Raw genomic sequence first — 21,594 nt, 5'->3', positions numbered from 1 at the left:
AGAGGTGGTGGGCTGTTCTTCCTCCATGCTAGTGGCAGGGGCCCTTTGGGGGGCCACATGGTCCCGCAATGTGGTGACAATCTGGTTGAGTGCCACCACGATTGTACCCATTGCGGAACTGATGATGCGCAGTTCTTCCCGGAACCCCATGTACTGGCCCTCCTGCATGGCCTGGATCTCCTGGAACCTGGCCAGGACCGTCGCCATCGTCTCTTGGGAGTAGTGGTACGCTCCCATGATGGTGGTGAGGGCCTCTTGGACAGTGGGTTCCCTAGGCCTGTCCTCCCTCTGTCGCACAGCAGCCCTCCCAGTTCCTCTTTGTTCCTGGGCCTCTGTCCCCTGGACGGTGTGCCCACTACCAGTGCCCCCAGGTCCCTGTTGTTGTTGGGGTTGTGGGTTACCCTGTGTGCCCTGTACTGGTAGACACACCGCTGCTTGACCTGTCCTGGAGACAGAAGCATGGGCCCGCTGGGTGGGTGCTGTGCTGGTGTTTCCTGAGGGGGGTAGGTCTGCTGTGGCCTGGGACTGACTGAGGGTAACCGACTGTCCAGAGGTCCCCGATGGTCCGGGCTGGTCATCAGGTTCTAGGTCGACAGTCATCACTGGGGGCTTGTTCTGGGGGTGGGATGGACAAATCTGGACCCTCCTGGCCGGTGTGTTGGCGTTCGGGCCCTGCAGGGGTAAAAGAATATGGCTATTGATTTTGTGTGTGCGTGGCGTGCGATTTGTGGGTGCCCTTGTCCCCCAGTGCTGGCAGTCCCATGTGGGAGGAGTTGTGAGGGTGGTTTGTGGGGGGGGGGATGGGTATGTGCAGTGGTCATGCTTAGGTGATGGGTGTCCATGGTTTGTGTTGGCATTCAGGGGTTTGGGTTGGGTTGGGTGGGTTGTGCTGGTGAGACATTATCAGGGAGTATGTGTGCTGGGGGGTTAGGGGTGAGGGTGGGGGTGTGGGTTGGCATGCTGGTGGTTGGGGGGGTGAAGTAGTTGAGATTAGACTTACCAGAGTCCATTCCTCTGCCTACTCCAGCGAGGCCCTCAGGATGCAGGATGTTCAAGACCTCTTGCTCCCATGCTGTGAATTCGGGTGGAGTGGGTGGGGGTCCGCCGCCAGTCTTCTGCACAGCGATGTTGTATCTTGACACCATCGACCGCACCTTCCCCCGTAGGTCGTTCCAGCGCTTTCGGATGTCTTCCCGATTTCTGGGATGCTGTCCCACAGCGTTGACCCTGTCGACGATCCTTTGCCATAGCTCCGCCTTCCTGGCTATTGTGGTGTGCTGCACCTGTGTGCCGAAGAGCTGGGACTCTACCCTGATTATTTCCTCCACCGTGAACCTGAGTTCTTGGTCCGTGAACCTGGGGTGTCTTTGGGGTGCCATGGGGTGGTGTGGATGAGGTGTGGGGTGGTGTTTGTGGTGATGAGTGTGGTGGTGTGTGGTGTTTTGTGCGTAGATGTGGTGTGGGTGATGATGTTGGGTTCCTGTGTGTGTTGTGGTTTGCGTTCCCTGTGCTCTCTCTCTGTGTATTGCGCCTTGTCTCTGAATTTCGATTTGTGGGGGTTTGTGGGTGATGTGGGTGTGTGTTCTATATGGTGATGGGTGTGTGGGAGTGGTGTGTGTATGTGTATCAGGTGTGTGTATTTCGAATTGTCCAATGTGGCTGTGTTTTGTAAAGGTGTGTGTATTTTGAGCGCGGCGGTGTGTACCGCCAATGGAATACCGCGGTTGAAAGACCGCCGCGTGGATTCGTGGGTCGTAATGGCATGGGCGTGTTTGTGTTGGCGTGACGGTGGAGGTTTGGTCATCTCCAGTTTATCGCTGACCGCTGATGAGGCGGGCTTCAGTGGATGTCGGGTTTTTGGCGGTTTGGCAGTTGTGGGTCAGAATGACCGTGGCGGTTTACCGCGGCCGCGGCGGTATGATGGCGGTCTTCTGACCGGCGGTAAGAGCCTTTTACCGCCAGGGCCAGAATGACCCCCATACTCCCTTAGGAGGTAAGTAAAATACACAAACTATATACACAAACCAAAATCAGGTGAGTAAACAGTTAGAAAAGTGGTGCAAACACTGTAGAAAACAATAGGATGCAATAGGCCTAGGGGCAACACAAATCATATAATAAGAAAGTGGAATGCGAACCACTTAGGGACCCCAGGACTAGTGTAGTGTGTAGAGGGTCGCTAGGAGTGTATAAAAACACCAAGGGTGTCCAAGATACCGCACCCCAAGACCCTGAAAAGTAGGAGTAAAGTTACCCTACTTCCCAGGAAACACACTAAAGTCGTGATAGGAGATTCTGCAAAGTCCACAACAGACTGCAAAGCACTGAAGACGGATTCCTGGACCTTAGGGCCTGCAAATGAAGGGGACCAAGTCCAAGAGTCACGAAAGAATCCAGAGGGGGCGGGAGCCCACGAAACCCTGGATGAAGGTGCAAAATGGCGGCCTCCGGGTGGAAGAAGCTGAAGATTCTGCAACAACTGAAGATGCCAGGAACTTCTCCTTTGCAGAGAAGATGTCCTACGTCGCGCTGGAGGATGCAGAGTTGTTTCCACACAGAAAGATTGCAAACAAACCTTGCTAGCTGCAAAGGTCACGGTTGAAGAAAATGGGTGCTGCCCGGGCCGAGGAAGGACCAGGAGGTCGCCCCTTGGAGGAGGAGACAGAGGGGGGGCTCAGCAACACAGATAGCTCATGCAGAAGCAGGCAGCACCTGCAGAAGTACTTGAACACGGGTTCAAGAAAACTGAGCATGTACGTCATCTCAACACAACAAAGGAGGGTCTCACGAAGCCGGTGGTCAACTCAGCGAGTTGAGCAATGAAGGACTGAGTGCTGGGGACCTAGGCTGTGCTGTGCACGAAGAATTCCTTGCAAAAGTGCACAGAAACCCTAGCAGCTGCAGTTCACGCAGTAAGCAGGATTACTGTCTGGCGTGGGGAGGCAAGGACTTACCTCCACCAAATTTGGACAGATGGACCACTGGACTGTTGGGGTCACTTGGATCCAGCTCATGTGTTCCAGGGACCACGCTTGTCAAGATGAGAGGGGACCCAGAGGACCGGTGAAGCAGATGTTTGGTGCCAGCGTTCGCAGGGGTAAGATTCCGTCGCCCCACAGGAGATTTCCTCTTGGCTTCCAGTGCAGGGTGAAGGCAGACAGCCCCCAGAGCAAGCACCAACAGGAAACAGTTGAGAAAGCCAGCAGGATTAGGCGCTACAATGTTGCGGGTAGTCTTTTTGCTACTTTCTTGCAGTTTTGCAGGCGTCCTGGAGCAGTCAGTGGTCGATCCTTGGCAGAAGTCGAAGAGGGAGATGCAGAGGAACTTGGTGAGCTCTTGCATTCGTTATCTGAAAAGAAGCCCACAGGAGAGACCCTAAATGGCCCCAGGAGGAGGATTGGCCACCCAGTCAGGTAAGCACCTATCAGGAGGGGTCTCTGATGTCACCTGCTGGCACTGGACACTCAGAGGCCTCTATTGTGCCCTCACACCTCTGCATTCAAGATGGCAGAGGTCTGGGACACACTGGAAGAGCTCTGGGCACCACCCCTGGGGTGGTGATGGACAGGGGAGTAATCACTCCTCTTTCCTTTGTCCAGTTTCGCACCAGAGCAGGGGCTGGGGGATCCCTGAACTGGTGTAGACTGGTATATGCAAGGAGGGCATCATCTGTGCCCTTCAAAGCATTTCTTGAGGCCGGGGGAGGCTACTCTTCCCCAGCCCTTAACACCTATGTCTAAAGGGAGAGGGTGTAACACCCTCTCACAGAGGAAATCCTTTGTTCTGCCTTCCTGGGACTGGGCTGCCCAGACCCCAGGAGGGCAGAAGCCTGTATGTGGTTTGGCAGCAGCAGTAGCTGCTGTGAAAACCCCAGAGAGCTGGTTTGGCAGTACCCGGGGTCCATGCTGGAGCCCCGGGGATGCATGGGATTGGCACCCCAATACCAAATTTGGCATGGGGGGACAATTCCATGATCTTAGACATGTTACATGGCCATATTCGAAGTTACCATTGTGAAGCTACATATAGGTATTGACCTATATGTAGTGCACATGTGTAATGGTGTCCCCGCACTCACAAAGTCTGGGGAAATTGCCCTGAACTATGTGGGGGCACCTTGGCTAGTGCCAGGGTGCCCTCACACTTAGTAACTTTGCACCTAACCTTCACTAAGTGAATGCTAGACATATAGGTGACTTATAAGTTACTTAAGTGCAGTGTAAAATGGCTGTGAAATAACATGTGCGTTATTTCACTCAGGGTGCAGTGGCAGTCCTGTGTAAGAATGGTCTGAGCTCCCTATGGGTGGCAAAAGAAATGCTGCAGCCCATAGGGATCTCCTGGAATCCCAATACCCTGGGTACCTAAGTACCATATACTAGGGAATTATAAGGGTGTTCCAATGTGCCAATCAGAATTGGTAAAAATGGTCACTGGCCTGCAGTGACAATTTTAGAGACAGAGAGAGCATAAGCACTGAGGTTCTGGTTAGTAGAGTCTCAGTGACATAGTTAGGCACCACACAGGGAGCACATTCAGGTCACAAACTATGAGCACTGGGTTCCTGGCTAGCAGGATCCCAGTGAGACAGGCAAAAACAAACTGGCACACAAGTAAAAATGGGGGTAACATGCCAGGCAAGATGGTACTTTCCTACACAACTCCCCCCCCCCCCATGAGGGAAAATAAGGCTAACCTTGCCCAGATGAGTCTTCATTGTCTAAGTGGAAATATCTGGAGATTCCATCTGCATTGAAGTGGGTACTCCCAGGTCTATGTGCCACTGTATAGTCCATTTCCTGTAGGGAGATGGACCACCTCAACAATTTAGGGTTTTCACCTTTTATTTGTTTAAACCATAACAGAGGTTTGTGGTCTGTCTGAACAATAAAGTGAGTACCAAACAGGTATGGCCTCAACTTTTTTATTGTCCAGACCACAGCAAAGGCCTCCCTCTCTATGGCAGACCAACGCTTTTCTCTAGGGGTCAACCTCCTGCTGATGAAAGCAAGAGGTTGATCCTGGCCCTCAGTGTTAAGCTGTGATAGCAATGCCCCCACCCCTAATTCAGATGCATCAGTCTGGACTATGAACTACTTGGAGTAACAGGTGCAGAGCACATGGCCTGTTTTAGCTCATCAAAAGCCTTTTGACAGCTAGCTGTCCACAATACCTTTTTAGGCATCTTTTTACCACTGATGTCATTACGAGGAGCTGCAATTGAGCCATAGTTCTTAATGAACCTCCTATAGTACCCTGTGAGGCCTAAGAAGGCTCTCACCTGGGTTTGAGTTGTAGGGGAGCCCATTCCATAATGGTCTGGATCTTCCCCTGCAGTAGTGCAATCTGTTCCCCACCTACCAGGTGGCCCAGATAAACCACTTTCCCCTGCCCTATCTGGGATGTTGAAGCCTTGATAGTGAGGCCTGCCTTTTGCAGGGCCTCTAAAACTTTCCATAGGTGGACCAGGCACTCATCCCAGGTGGAGCTAAAGACAGCTATATGATCTAGATATGCTGCACTAAAAGCTTGCAGGACTGTGTTCACCAGCCTCTGAAAAGTGGCAGGTGTATTTTGCAAACCAAAGGGCATAACAGTGAACTGATAGTGCCTTCCAATGGTGGAAAATGCAGTTTTAGGTTTAGCATCTTCTGATAATTTAATCTGCCAATACCCTGCAGTTAAATCAAAAGTGCTTAGATACTTGGAAGAAGCCAGTGTATCAAATAGCTCATCTGCCCTGCGTATAGGGTGAGCTTCAGTTTTGGTTACTTGATTGAGACCTCTGTAGTCAACACAAAACCTCATTTCTCTTTTACCATCCTTACTGTGAGGTTTTGGGACAAGCACCATTGGGCTAGCCCATGGGCTTTCTGAAGGCTGAATCACTCCTAAGTCCAGCATTTTCCGTACCTCTTGTTTTATGCAATCTATGACATGGTCAGGCTGCCTATAAATCTTACTTTTGACAGGTAAACTGTCTCCAGTGTTGATTGTGTGCTCACACCAGGTAGTGGTACCTGGTATCAATGAGAAGAGGTCAGATAATTGGCCTAGGAGATTTATACAGTTGTCCTTCTGCTCAGCAGTAAGGCAATCTGCAAGCACCACTCCCTCTACTAAGCCATCAGCTTCAGTGGTGGAGAAGAGGTCAGGGAGAGGATCACTCTTTTCTTCCTGCCCCTCATCAGTTGCCATAAGCAGGATTAAATCAGCCCTTTCATAGTAGGGTTTTAGGTGATTGACATGGAGCACCCTAAGGGGACTCCTGGCAGTGCCCAGGTCTACCAATTAGGTAACCTCATCCTTCTTCTCAACAATGAGATGGGATCCACTTCGTTTGTCCTGGAGTGCTTTTGGGGCCACAGGCTCCAATACCCACACCTTCTGTCCTGGTTGGTACTGGGTCAGGAGAGCCTTCTGGTCATGCCATTGCTTTTGGAGCTCTTGGCTGGCCTTGAGGTTTTTACTGGCATTTTTCATATACTCAGCCATTCCTGATCTTAGGCCAAGTACATAGTCCACGATGTGTTGCTTTGGAGCTTTTAAAGATTGTTCCCAACCCTCCTTCACAAGTGCAAGGGGACCTCTTACAGGGTACCCAAAGAGGAGTTCAAAGGGGCTAAAGCCGACTCCTTTTTGGGGTACCTCCCTGTAAGCAAAAAGGAGGCATGGCAACAGGACATCCCATCTCCTGAGTTTTTCAGGGAGTCCCATAATCATACCTTTGAGAGTGTTACTAAACCTCTCAACCAGACCATTTGTCTGTGGATGATAAGGAGTAGTGAACTTATAAGTTACACCACACTCCTTCCCCATAGCTTTGAGATATGCAGACATGAAGTTACTACCTCTGTCTGACATCACTTCCTTAGGGAAGCCCACTCTGGAAAAGATTCCCTGGAGGGCCTTTGCCACTGCAGGAGCTGTAGTGGTCCTTAAGGGAATCGCTTCAGGATACCCAGTGCCATGGTCTATTACCACCAGGATAAATCTATTGCCTGAAGCAGTTGGAGTGTCAAGGGGGCCAACTATGTCAACCCCTACCCTTTCAAAGGGCACCCCAACCACAGGAAGTGAAATTAAATTAAGGGGGCCTTAGGTGTGCCACCAGTATTGCCACTGGCTTGGCCGGTCACACAGGAGCGACAAAACTCTTTAGTGTCCTGTGACATTTGAGGCCAGTGAAACAATGGAACAAGTCTGTCCCAAGTTTTGCTTTCGCCCAAATGCCCAGCCAAAGGAATGTCATGTGCCAAGGTCAGAAGAAACTCCCTGTACTGCAAAGGGATAACCAATCTCCTGGCAGCTACAGGTTTAGGGTCCCTTGACTCAGTATAAAGGAGGTTGTCTTCCCAATAGACCTTATGGCTATCAGGAACATCCCCATTCTGCTGTTTGACAGCTTGCTGTCTTAAAACGTCTGCTGTCCCACACTCAGCTCTTCTCTAGCAGGCCCCCCTGCATCCAAAAGCTCAGCAGTGTCTGCTGCCAGCTCATCTGGTGTATGTTCTGTACAGGGAGAAGATTCCTCTTCCTCAAAACGGGAATCTTCTAGAGAGGGAGGGATAGTAGGCAAGGATTTACCCTTTCTACCCCTAGCTTTTGGGAGCACTTGGTCCATTGTTCCAGGATCCAAGCCTCCCTGTCCTCTTTGAGCCCTTGTCAAAGCAAAGATATGCCCAGGAATGCTCAGCATTGCTGCATGAGCCTCCAACTTCACTTCAGCCCAAGCTGATGTCTCCAAATCATTGCGTAGTAAGCAATCTACAGGTAAATCAGTAGCTACCACAACTTTCTTTGGACCAGTAAACCCCCCCCCAGGTCAGATTCACAACAGCCATGGAGTGGCTAAGAGTGTTGTTATGAGCATCAGTCACTTGGTACTGCTGACCAAGTAGGTGTTGATCAGGGTGAACCAGTTCTCAATCACCATAGTGTACACTGGTTCCTGTATCCCTGTATGCCTCAACCTCAACACCATTTATTAGGGGAAGTTGCTTGTACTTACCCATATTAAGGGGACAAGCAACCAAGGTGGCAAAGTCAATACCACCAGATACTAAAGTAACCTCTGTGGCCTCCCTAACAAGACCGGCCCCAACTACATTACCAATGGTGAGCCCAGCTACACCCTTTGATTGGCTATTTCTAGTAGACTTCCCACCACCACTGCTATTACTAGGGGCACTAGAGGACGCAGTTGGGGTTGTGGTAGTTGGAGCCTTGGTGTTTTTCTTTGGACAAGTGGAATCACTTGCCCAGTGGCCTGTACTCTTAACTAAATAACACCATGGCTTCTTTTGATTGTTGGAAGAGGATTTGGACCCCCCACTCACAGGGGAGTTTTGTGGGCCTGATGAAGACTCAAAATGGGGAAGCGCGATTTGTTGACAGAGGAGGCGGCGGCAGCACGGACCAGGGCAGGAGCCCGTTAAATCAGTCTTCGCGCTCCCGCCTCGCGGGAAGCGCGATTTGTTGACAGAGGAGGCGGCGGCAGCATGGACCAGGGCAGGAGCACTTTAAATCAGTCTTCGTGCTCCCGCCTCGCGGGAAGCGCGATTTGTTGACAGAGGAGGCGGCGGCAGCACGGACCAGGGCAGGAGCCCTTTAAATCAGTCTTCGAGCTCCCGCCTCGCGGGACACACGCGGGCGGGCCCGTCCTGCGCCCGTCAGAGGCCCCCCCTCTGAGAACTTGGTTCGTAAGTCTCCAAACAGGTACTCCATTTCAATTTTTTTGACTCCCTGTGACCATACCCTCGTAGCCTGCACCTCTGCCCTTCTAAAAAATCCCCAAAATAATGGGATAAATCCACCTACCTCCCTTTGCCTCCATTTCCCTACAAAGAACTGTTAGTTACCTTACCACCTAAGTAAGCTCTTATGTCGCAGTCAACCAATATAGAACTGTTGTGCCCAAGGCAGTTAGTAATAATGGGAAAAAGGAAGCAATCTAGCGTAAATTATACCTCGCTTCAAAAAAAACATACGTCAATTTTGAAATTTATCTCAGGAGCTATGGGGGAAATCGACAAACAGATTACCAATGTCGAGGGAAAAATACTTACCCAGAATAGGCCATTAGTACCCATTAATCCCCCCCCACTAACAACAACTCCTGAGTACTCGGCAAAGCCTTTTGAAAGTGGAACCCAGACTAAAAACATAAATGGTTGTATTCAAGACACAACTGATTTTATTTCAGATGGTGATGACCATACTCCCTCACCAAAACGCAAGAGGAAACCTCAACTAGCAAGGAAGGACATAGCCCCCAAACAAGAGCCGCCTGTTAATGTTAAATTTGGCTCTTCGAAAGCCCAATCTAACACATTCATCCAAAATGCTCAAACTAGCCCTCAAAACGGAAAACCTGATCATAAGAATAAACACCATACAGCGAAAGAGAAAACTAGTGCTGCAGAGCCAATGACCGCTTTAGAAAAATTAGTTACCTCACGTTTTGATCAAGTAATGGAACGCCTAACGCAACTGGAAGGAAAAATTGACTATTTGCTTAAAACATTGAATCCACAACGAATAAACCCATTAGCCTCAATTACACGGCAGCCTTGTGATACTGATCTTAATGCTAGCACCCCTCTAATGCATCAGACCCAACCACCCACTCCTCAGATTACCCAAAGACAAGTTGACCCTTGTGTCTCACCTGATAGAATTGGTAATGCCCAATTCCACAAAATGGCGCTAAAAAGTGGGGAACACGCAACCATTCCTAAAGTTTACCAGGGCGCCCCTTTAACAGGGAGAGATATACTTGACCTCCCGCCTGCGGCAACCCCCTATGTGGCAGTTCTTGCCAACGTTCCCACTCTATCTGGAGCACAGGGGGATACATGGGTAGCTTTGAGGAACAAGGCCCTGAATTGGATTGCAACCCATCTGAAACCTGGTCTGACAAATAAACTTTTTGAAGACATTAAGATGGTTAGAAGGGCGAAATGGGTGGGTAGAAACCATAAAATATTTAGGGGTGACTGCGTAGTTCTTTCATTTAAAGCCCCTACGCTGGTTGAAGACATCTTAAGAAATCTAAGCCCACATCAGAATACCGACCATGGCGTTGCCCTGCTTCCCTTGGGTTTTTTCTATACGAATAATAAAGGCCATGATGGTCCTGGCCTTCGTCTTGAGGACCAAAGAACCAGGCCTGAGTCGCAATACACAATTTCTACTGCGAACAGATTTTGGGGGCTCAGCATGGAAGATACAGATTGACTATTATCTGATAAGGAACCTTGCAGGCTCAAGAACCCTACAGAAAAACCAGACCTCACCCATCTGGGTGCTGACAATTCGACAGTAGACCCTGGAGAAGAACGATTGGACATGGAACCTTTTTTTAGACACTCTGCCAAAGATGAACTGTTTTCAAGAGCCCTGCCAAAAAAAATCTCTACCCGTGCACTGTCTCCTCTCGTACGTATAGAAAGCAATATTATCCCAGGGAAAACTCAGGCAATTGATAAGTCCCCTGTGGGCCAGGTTAAAACAATGCGTAAAGACCTTTTCTCATTTTTATTTTGGAATGTGGCTGGCCTCCGATCTAAGGTGGAGAATGAGGTCTGGTTAGAATATATCCAGCGTTTTCCTTGGGTGTGTCTTCAAGAGACCTGGTCTGTGAACCCGATTCACATAAATGGCTATAGGACATTACATGCTCCTGCCGTTCCCTCTGCACGGGGCAGGGCTAAGGGTGGTTTGTGTACTTTTATATCTAACAAGTGTGATATAATCAAGGACATTGCTTTAACATCTAATATGTTTTATCAAGTGGTTACATGTGACTTAAAAAATATTGCACAATTGGTGGTCATCAATTTTTATAATAATGTACCTCTGCAAGATCTCCGATCAGTACTTAACCTCCTCCAGGATGACATAGATCGAGCATGTGATTCTTCAAAAAAACAGTCCTATATTGTGTGGGGAGGCGATTTTAACATATATTTGTGTCCTCGATCGACTAATGACTACTGCCCTTATGCTCCTGATGGCGAAGATGATTCATTACACTTCATACACAATAATTCAGGCAATATGTTGAATGAAGTTTTATTTAGCCTTGACCTCATCCTGTGCAATAGCCTGACCCATGGTAGACCACAACTGAAACCCACTTTTAACGGTAGGCATGCCAACACGACAATTGATTTTATTTTACTTTCCAATAACCTTCTCCCTTATGTACTTGATTATGACATTCAAGATATCATATTTAGCAACCATACCCCTAAACCGTAGGCCTTACATTTCCCCAACATGCTCTCATACACAGGGAAATGGAAGAGATAGTAGAAAATATTGAACTGGGAGCAAGAAACGGGTATACCATCCGGTGGTCAAACATTGAACCCACAGGTTTCATGAAACGATTAGTGACTAATTACTTTAAAGAATGTAATACTTGCCTCGCAGATAATATGAGTCCACGAGATTGTATTGGGGCCTTTACCGCAATTACGGCTGGTATAAAACAGTCTCTTAAGGCAAGTTTTAGCAAATCGAGATCAAAGGAGGACAAAAGCTGGTTTAATGCTGAATGTACACAAGCCCGTAAGAATCTAAAATGCCATTTACACCTACAAAACCCAGACAAACGCCAATTAAGTCTAAAGAGGAAGAAATATAAAAACGCCATAAAGAAAAGAAAACAGAACTTAAAAAATGAGGCATGGCAATCCCTCCACGATGCAAGCCTCCGGAATGATAATGTCAAGTTCTGGAAAATTGTGGACTCCCCGCTCCTATGTGATGAAGAAATACCAAAAATTGAAATTGCCATCACGGAAGAAGTGGTTTGCCTTCTTTTCTGCCATATACTCTTCAGAAAATTTGGCATTGGAAACAAATCTCCCTAAATTAGACTCTCATGCCATCATTTCACCATTTACTCTAACCAAGGTTATTGACGCTATCAATGCAAGTAAAAGCGGAAAAGCCCCAGGCCCAGATGGAGTTCCAGTTGACATCTATAAATCTAATGTGCCTCTTTGGGGTCCCCTATTGACGCAGGTGCTACGCGCCTGCTGTTCAACTACTTTCATCTCGACCTGGGCTGAGTCTATAATCATTCCAATCTATAAAAAGGGAGATCGCCATAATCCCGCATGTTATCGTCCTATTTCATTGCTCGACACACTTGCAAAGATTGCGGGACGTATCATTTTAAATAGATTACAGGACTGGACAGAGGAAAATCATATCCTCTCTGATCTGCAATACGGGGTTAGGGCTGGTATAGGGACAACGAAACAGGCTCTTAACCTAGAGATCATACTTGGCAAATAGACAAGGGCCAATCCCGGAGCCCTATACCTTGCATTTGTCGATCTAACCTCAGCATTCGACTGTGTGGTGCATTCAAAATTGTGGCCTATCTTGTTGGACATGGGGGTTGACACTACCATAGTCCACTTTATCAGGGAATTGTACGCTGGAGCAAACGCTAAGGTTCGCTATGGGCGTCAGGGGGAATGCACCTCACCTTTTTCCCATTGAACGAGGGGTGCGCCAAGGCTGTGTGTTATCTCCCCTACTGTTTGCTTTATACATTAATAGCCTAGAGGGGACTTGTCTGTGGGGATCACCCACAAGTAGACTTTCGGAAGATCCCGGCGCTCCTGTATGCGGATGACGCTGTTTTAATGGCCCGCACCCCAGTCGCTTTGCAAAGACTAGTAACAACCTTTGATAATTGCATGGATGCCTTAGGTCTTAAAATTAATCACACTAAAACCTTCTCTATGACATACTCCAGAAGTCGCACAAAGAATTGTCATATTGATTTAAAAGGCGCAAAGCTAGTCGACACAGGAACATTCTCGTATTTAGGCATTGTGTTCGATGACAAAGGCACATGGGTACAAGCCATAAAAGCGAGAAAACTGCTATTCACAAAAACCGTTATGGTGATAAAAAACTTTTCTAAAAGGGTGGGGAGAGCAATTCCTAAAGATATGATGACTCTTTACAATGTGAAATGCGTTTCAGTAGCGCTGTATGGGGCAGGACTTTGGGGTTACCAGGACTGTACTACCCTACAGTTGACTGAAAACGCTTTCCTGAAAGCAGTCCTAAGCATCCCGCAATCAACGTTAACATTAGTATGTCATTCAGAAATGGGAGTAACATACCTTATAGATCTCATTCGTATTCAACCAATTTTACTTTGGCATAAAGTATGGACCTCTGACCCTGCGAGGCTGAATAGGGCTATCATAGCAGATGCACTAGCACTTACTTTCTCGCATAAAATCCCATGGTTAAATTATATAAAGAATTTTCTTATTAAATTAGGCCACCCTGAGCTTTATTTTACCCCAGATGAATTGAAAACAATTTCCAGGAAAGATCTGAAAAACACTTGCCTCACCCACCTGGCCGAATTGAGATGGGATGTGGAGGCAAACAAACATAGTGTCAGGAGAAACCATATGATACAGCAAACGAACGGTATGGAACCATACTTATGTAATGTTTTGAACCCAAGACATCGGTTGGTTCTTACGCGTCTGAGAGTAGAGTCTTTTCACCGCCTCGTTAGCTTTCCCCTGATTAATGACTGGTCTCTACAACTGGAAAAATGCCCATGCGATAATGTCTCTGACCAAAATACAATGCATACACTCCTCTTTTGTAAATATTATTCAACTCCTAGGAAAATGTTTGTGATACCACTTTTAAAATTAATGCATTTTAAACAATGTCTTCCAGCTTTTTTGTATCTTTTATCCCTTCCGTCTATTATGGTTTGCAATGGATTAGCCTTATTCCTGTGTTCAGTGATTAAGGCCAGATCATACTTTGAGGCAAATGAGTGAGACTTTTAAGCGTTGTATTTGAGATTACCTTACCTGTTTTAACCAAATTGTTTACTAACTTTTACCACTTCTTTTATTTTCTCACCTGGCTGTATTCATATTTATATTTATATGCATTTTACTATTTGCATTCCTTTTTTTCCTCTTTGAAAATAGTTTTTTATGTACAATGACTTTTTAAAATCAATTGAATAAAGTTTCTTTGATGATGATGACTCAGAATGTTTTTTATCTTTGTCCCCACCCTTGTCAGAAGACTTACTATCCTGTAGTGACAATTTTAAAGACAGAGAGAGCATAAGCACTGAGGTTCTGGTTAGCAGAGCCTCAGTGACACAGTTAGGCACCACACAGGGAACACATTCAGGCCACAAATTATGAGCACTGGGGTCCTGGCTAGCAGGATCCCAGTGAGACAGGCAAAAACAAACTGACACACAAATAAAAATGGGGGTAACATGCCAGGCAAGATGGTACTTTCCTACAGGTACCAACCGCTTTTTTAACAGAGCCATATTTTCCAAATTTGTGTTGACTAAATTGTTTTGCAGGAAGCCCAAAGATACGATGCTTATCTGATGTTAGTTAGGGTTCTCACAGATGAAGGTCGCTACAGGTAATAACAGCTGATGTCTTTTCTTTGCTGATTCTAAATGTATGTTATGTCATCTGCACAGTTATTCTTGCTATTTATATGTACTGTAACCTTAGAATGGGTAGTAGCTCAAGCTTTGATTAGACTGCGATTCTTTCGCCTCTTTGGACAGCCAGTATTGTTTTTGTATTTTTATCATTTGATTTTGAGATTAAGTTACGTGACATTAGCATTGTTAATATAGGGAAATAAACATTCTAACTTTTACATAAAGGTGTGGTTATTCATAATTGTAAGGTCATAGTTAGTGGAAAATACTGACTCCTATTGATATTGATGTTATTGATTATTGTTGTTATTGATTTGAATTGGTACAGGAAGCGAGTCAAAAGGTTCATCGGCATATTCACATCTCCCTTGTAAGTTTACTTATTACAGTCTGACGCAGTAACAATACGCCCAACTCCCAGCCCAGTATTGCCACCACCTCCCCGCTCTCTTCTCATTGCCCTATGGCTGAGGGTAGAGACATAGGTGCTGTCCCAAAAAACAAGACTGGGGATCAGATCACTCATCAAGCATCCATTAGCCTAGCAGCTACTACAGTGAAGCACAAAAGGCTGCTCATAAATGTATTCCATCCACCAAGAGGTGAAGTGGTGCAAGGTTCTATGGTCGTAGGAGGCAGCACCCTACCAAAGCCCGTCTTTCGGCAGCACTGACTCAGCTAGTTATTTGAGCTCTGAGCTTCAGAGTGATCCAATAGGTGGAAGAGTTGTAGGGAGAGTATGTGGGAAAGATCTGTAATGAGTACAAGGAAAAGGATAACAACGTCAACCACAAAAGCATTACAATCTTGTTGCCTAATCCAATATCTGAGAGTGAGATACCAGGGGCCTGATTCACTAAGGTAAACTTACACCTTAGTGTAACTTTACAATTGTTTGCTATTCAGAGGTATTTTACTAGTAGTATCTGTACAACTGCGGAGTGTCCGCACATAAAAAGATAGGACTCTGCTATCTTTTTATGTGTAGAGACTCCGCAGTGGTATCGATACTATTAGTAAAATACCTTTATGAATAACAAACAATCGCAGAATTACCCAAAATTGTGAGTTTACTTTTATGAATAAGGCCCAAGGTTTTTGGGATACAAGGTTTACACAAGTTTAAACTGGTTTAGTCTCACATCAATTGACAGAGCTCAAGGTCCAATATGAAGATTCTCCCCAGTCACTATATACCTTAATACACAACATCACTACTGGTAAGACGATCTGCTTTCAAAACTCCTTCATGACATTGTTAATCAGCACATTTTCTGTGTGCAATTCTTTCAAGAGGTGCCTAATTCAATTTTCTTTCAAGCTTGTGCCAATGTTTTTATTTTTATTAGTTCAACTCTCTACGTATTTAGGTTTTACCTTGAAATGTTTTTGTTTAAAAACAAATGTTTGTTACTCAGTTCATCCTGGTATTCTTACTCACGCTTAGACAAAATCTCTGAACAGATATGCATAGTATCCATTATGAAGGAAAGTTTTATAATGTGCTACATTAAAAATGCTTTTACAACTATACTGGATGGTCTCTTGAAGTTCTGAGTATGTGCAAGGAATGCCAGGAGTACTCCAGAAAATCTATGACATTTGTATATATCAAAGCATAATCCAGCGTGTAACGTTTACTTATACATGTAACCCACCAAGTAGAACCTTCCACCTGCATAACTGTGATGCAAATATGCATTTGCTTGTATAACTTGTTTCATCTTGGATGAACAAACTCCTTCCCCTACTCCCCCTTAAAATACATAAAATGCAGTTGCACTTGACAGGAAAAAAGGTATCTGTACACTCAAGGTGGCAAGCTACCTGCAAGAATGAGAGACCACTACACGCGCATACATTTGTGCGAGTCCATCTATTTTTTCTCAGCTGTTCCATTTAGAAAGCACCAATAATGGGACCCAAAACTCTAACTTTGCAAATTGGTAAACTCTACCTTAATGACACCAGAGAACAGCACCCAGAGTCGTAGTAGACCTCTGTATGCTTTCAACATTCTGAGTTGGTAGGTAAGAGAGAAGATTCCATTCTGAAAAGTGGCTCATTGCACACACCTGCAAGCCTGTGTAAAAGTGCCTTTTTCACATTGAACCATATTCTGAGTTTGTGGGTATTATCTCCTAGATTGTCACACCTGAGCATTTTTCCCATATCTCCAATAAAGCATTCAGGGATTTTGCAGAAATTTTCAAAACAAATACAAAAATAAAAAATAGACACAAAAAATGTTATGCAAAATTTATACTGACCTTCGATAACTCAGCCAAATAGAAGTCAATGAGGTCTTGTGGTTCATCAGGTGTCCAGTTTTCACGATGAATTTCAATTTCCTCTTTTACAAAATCTGAAACTTGTCTATACTCCTTGAATACATTCTTGTGGGGCCCAGGAAGGCGGCGCATCAACCATGGTAAAGAATCATACAGCTATGAGGATAGAGAGCAAATCATGTTAAAAATGAAATACAACTATTTCTTGCTGAGAACTAAGGGCCCTATTATGAGTTTGCCACATTCCTGGCAGTCCGACCACCAGTTTGTAAAAGAGGATATGAACTACTCTGCACCACTTCTATGATTGTTGAAGCATACAAAAAAGTGATGGATGAAATGCTTGAATTAATCTTAGTCACTAATAATTAGTCGTGCCACATCTCAACCCATTGTTATTTTGCAAACCATGCCACCTCTATTTGGACCCAACAATATGCAAATCATTCTTGACCCTGCTCCAATAGGACATTCCAGTGGCAAAGTGAGCATGGGGCACATGTCTTTGCATACCTATCACACTTATGATGTTGCACTGAAGTATGCAAAAAAGTGATAAATGGAATGCTTGAAATAATCCCAGCCACTGATAATGACTCATGGCTGCATCCAAGCGCATCATTATATTACACATAATGCTAACTCAGTTTGGACCCAGTCATTTACAAATTAGTCTTGAGTCTGCTCCAGTAGGAAGAAACCAGCCTAACCTGCCAAGCCACGCCTCAATGAACCGGAACACTAGCAACCCAAACCATCACTTTTTTTCTATGATTATTGAGACATTAGTTGAATTTACCCCATAAGTTTAGACACGTGTTTTCCTCTGCAAGAAACCTTTATTCCATACTTGTAAGATATGGCCCTCACTTAAAATGCAGGTTACATGAATATGATTGCACTAAGTTTTATGACAATATTTCGAACATTAAAGATAATGCGGTAATCATTCTCACTAGAAGAAAATTAGACTGTGGTATTTGCGTGAACTTGTCACCATGTGCCATTTACCAACCGTTTGTCACTTGTCTTTGTATCTTTATGAACTATGAAAATTGTAAAGACAAGATTTGCAGCTTCTGTTCTCAACCATAAAATCTAAAACCGTAGAAAAATGATCACAAGAACTAAAATGTGTTAAGGTCAGATACAGCAATATCTGTACAGAGTGGAACTTACATATGCTTTTGAGAGAATTGTATACAACTACCATAAAGAACCTGTTGATCTCTTTCACTTTAGGAGCTGAAAAATCTTAAAAAAACACATTTAGAAGTACTGTTCATTAAAAACCCTATGGCCCAGACTTACTAAGGCTTTGCAGCATTGATGCCCAGTGAATCATTGATATTTACATTCCAGCACAAAAGTTATTTTGTGCTGTAATGGTAATATTTTCTAAGATCACAAGGCGATTTGCACTGTTTTGCACTGCTTTGACTCAAGGGAGGCATTACTGGGGTGTTACTTTGGTGGATAAGCACATACATCCATAGGTTTTGATGCACAGCCTGATCTACTAACATAGCTAGACCATAATTTGTATAAAATATTAACACCTCTCTAAAGCAGGTGTTAACAGAGGAAAATATTTAGTAGTGTAAGTGTATGTTTCCAGTACAAATCGTATGCTAGACAGTACACACTAACCTCAGCACAATGGTGTGAGGCTGTGCAACACACAAGGTATAGTCATTAGAGCACCAGTTCAGGGGATGATGAGGTAGACCAATCTAAGTTAAAATGGCTCTGTGCTGTCCCCCCCCAGTGCAACGCAGTGCAGCAAAATTGGTTGCAAATGCAAAAACAACAACGTGATGGATGGAATGCTTGAATTAATCGCCAATGCACACAACCACCACAAACACACCGAACCACACAACCCCACCTCACCAAACAGCAAACCTTGCACCTCTGCACATTACACACCCAACCACCCACACCGCATCCGCCATGTCACAATGGAAAAACACACACAATTCACAGACGAGGAGCTGAGGGTCATGGTAGACAAAGTTGTCAGAGTGGAGCCACAACTGTTTGGTGCACAGGTCCAGCATACATTCATAGCCTTGAAAACTGGGTTATGGCAGAGGATCTTCAACAGGGTGAACTCAGAGGGAAACCATCCACGCACAATGGAGGACCTCAGGAAGAGGTGGAACAACTTACGGGGAAAGGTCAGGTCCATGGCGGCAAGACACCAGATAGCCATCAACAAGACTGGCGGTGGACCCTCACCTCCCTCCCAAAGTTAACATCGTGGGAGGAGAAGGTCTTGGCCATCCTGCACCCAGAGGGCCTGACTGGAATACCAGGAGAACTGGACTCTGGTAAGTCAAAAACACACCCCGGACTCCATGTACTCCTGCACAGCATGAACCCCCACCACCCTTACACCCCCTCACAGCACCCTTACGGGTACCAATCCACCTTGAACCCAATACCCTCCCTTGCATGCCACACCTCCCTACTACCACTAATCCCACACAGGCCCACCGAGTGCATGGATATGTCCCACTGTAGCAAGTACTACAAGATACCACAAGGCAACACTCCCTGCCCTTGTAGGACTGCTAATTCCACTCCACATTAGGACTCCTTCATGGAATATTATCTCACCCCGTTCACCTACAGGATACTTGGACTGCTCACTGGTACATGTCAATGACAGTATTGATTACACCAACCTTCTATACTGCAGGCATACACAGCATTATCCATCAGCCCTTATACATTGCCAGTGGTCAAGCAGCTGTCATTGCAATCATTGGAAAGCATGTCAAGGATATGATTGCAAACAGCCATGTGAACAACAAGTACATTTTAACAATGTAACACACATCCTCTCTATCCACAGGTATCCCTACTACTGCCACCCAGCAGAGGATACCAGAGACAGACAGTCAGCTCCTGGAAGTAGGTCTAATTGAGGACTACAACTGTGGATGCCTGTAAGGGGATGCCTCACCTGGCCCAGCTGGGATGACTTGTCAGTCCACCACTACCAGCCTCACCCTGTCCACATCTGAGTCCCCCACCTCTGTGGTTACTACAAGACAGGAAACCCCTCCTCCACAAACCTGTGTCCCAAGGAAACATCAATCAATAGAGTGACCCATAGTACAGGGACCTGAGTCGACCCCTAACATCCAAGATGATTAAGGTTCTGGTGTCAGAGGGAGTGGGCACACTTTGCCAGTGTCACAGGCACAGGGGGCAAGGGGCAGTGGGAGGGCAACTGTGGGTCAAGGGATGCGGTTCCAATGGGCCACCACTGGCCAGGAGGCCATCTCCAGAGTCCTGGGAGCATACCAGCAATCCCAGGCCAGGATGGGTCAAATACTGACAACCTTGCAGGAGAACCAGAGGCTGCAGAGGGACTACAACCAGGAGGCCATGCAGCAGAGACAGGCACACAATGCCACCATGACCTCCATTTGTGGGGTATTCACAGAACTTACCAGCATCCTGTGTGCATCCTCCACCCACCAGCAGGCCCCTACCAGTAGACAAATCAACACCTCTGCCATCAGGTACTGTAATGGAGGCCCAGCCAGAGGACACAGTCTATGAGCACCTCTGTCCCTGTAGCTGAGGATCCCCCATGTACACACGGTCGTCCATCCAGGCATCCTGCAGGACCTGAGCCCAAGACCAAAAACACCACCAGGTAGTGAACACTCTCCTGAACATTATCCCTTGTGTGCCACTGAGACCCAGTTGACTGTCCACTTCAAAAACTCCATTTCCCCTTGGCTTTTGGAGACTGGACCTGTGAACCCGACAGCTGGGCCACCTACTCTGATGCTTTCAAACCACACAACCTCACTCCTCAGCAAATGCACGATGAATCACAATAAACACATTTTAGCACAGTTATGGCGTACATGTCATCATTGTCACCAATACCATTCAATGTGAAAGATGGAATTTTAAATGCACATGTAGGGGTCAATAAGTCTTACAGATGGACAGTTGTGTCAGGAATGTCCAGCCGGATGGTCATGACATCCTTCCTGTACTGTAATCCTATGCCAAGGGTGACAACAGTTGTGTCAGAAAGCAGAGTGTAACCACACATCTGACCATGAAGATAGAACAAGATAGGGTAAAGCTTCAATTATGTCTCCCATGTTCTCCATCCAATACACATACAGGACATAATGCAATCCACCAGAACCATGCTGCAGTGGGGAGGTCACCACATATCTTCAAGGTAGGTCTGCAGGTCACACACATGCAGAGTGAAAGTACCATTCCTCATAGTTAACATCACCCACAGAACACCTATCTTGCAATATATAAAACAGGTAGGTACTACCAGACATCAGTTTTGGGAACAGTGTGGATGTGTAGCTGACTGTCATGGGATAGGATTGGGCCAGACCATACACATCCAAACTGCAGTCTTGAAACCATGCAACATAGGGAACCCTATACTGAAGTCATGCCAACAGCAAGTACCAAATAGTGTTGGCAGTATAGAAGTTAGACCTCCCCTGGTGGTAATTCAGCACCCCATCAAAATGCTTAACACAGACAGGTGGATGTTGTGAACTCATATACCCTGATGCTGGACGAAAGGAGGGACAGTGCCAATAGGCAGATGGAGTTAGAGGTCCCATTTATTTAGACCACACGTACCTGCCATTCAGTAGAAGAATGACTGAATCAACTCAATCCTAGAGTCAGCTGCATCCTCCTCATCTGCCTCCTCGTCAGTTCCAGAGTCATCAGCCTGAGCCACTGGCCCAGCCCCATCCTCCTCATCCAAAAGTGGAATGTGTCTTCTCAGGGCAACATTGTGTAGCA

General features: G+C 46.1%; 1 protein-coding gene across 1 annotated transcript in view; it reads right to left on the bottom strand.

Moving 5' to 3' along the window:
- The window catches only part of LOC138282376 (cytochrome P450 2J5-like), a 377,554-nt gene that overhangs the window by 212,100 nt on the left and 143,860 nt on the right, over nt 1-21,594 (bottom strand). Inside the window, exon 5 of the mRNA XM_069219857.1 lies at nt 16,759-16,935. Within this exon, the coding sequence (XP_069075958.1) occupies nt 16,759-16,935 (177 nt within the window). The remainder of the gene's footprint in view (nt 1-16,758; nt 16,936-21,594) is intronic.

Source organism: Pleurodeles waltl, chromosome 2_2, assembly GCF_031143425.1.
Source record: "Pleurodeles waltl isolate 20211129_DDA chromosome 2_2, aPleWal1.hap1.20221129, whole genome shotgun sequence".
NCBI lineage: Eukaryota > Metazoa > Chordata > Amphibia > Caudata > Salamandridae > Pleurodeles > Pleurodeles waltl.
This window is presented reverse-complemented; position numbering and strand designations above follow the sequence as displayed.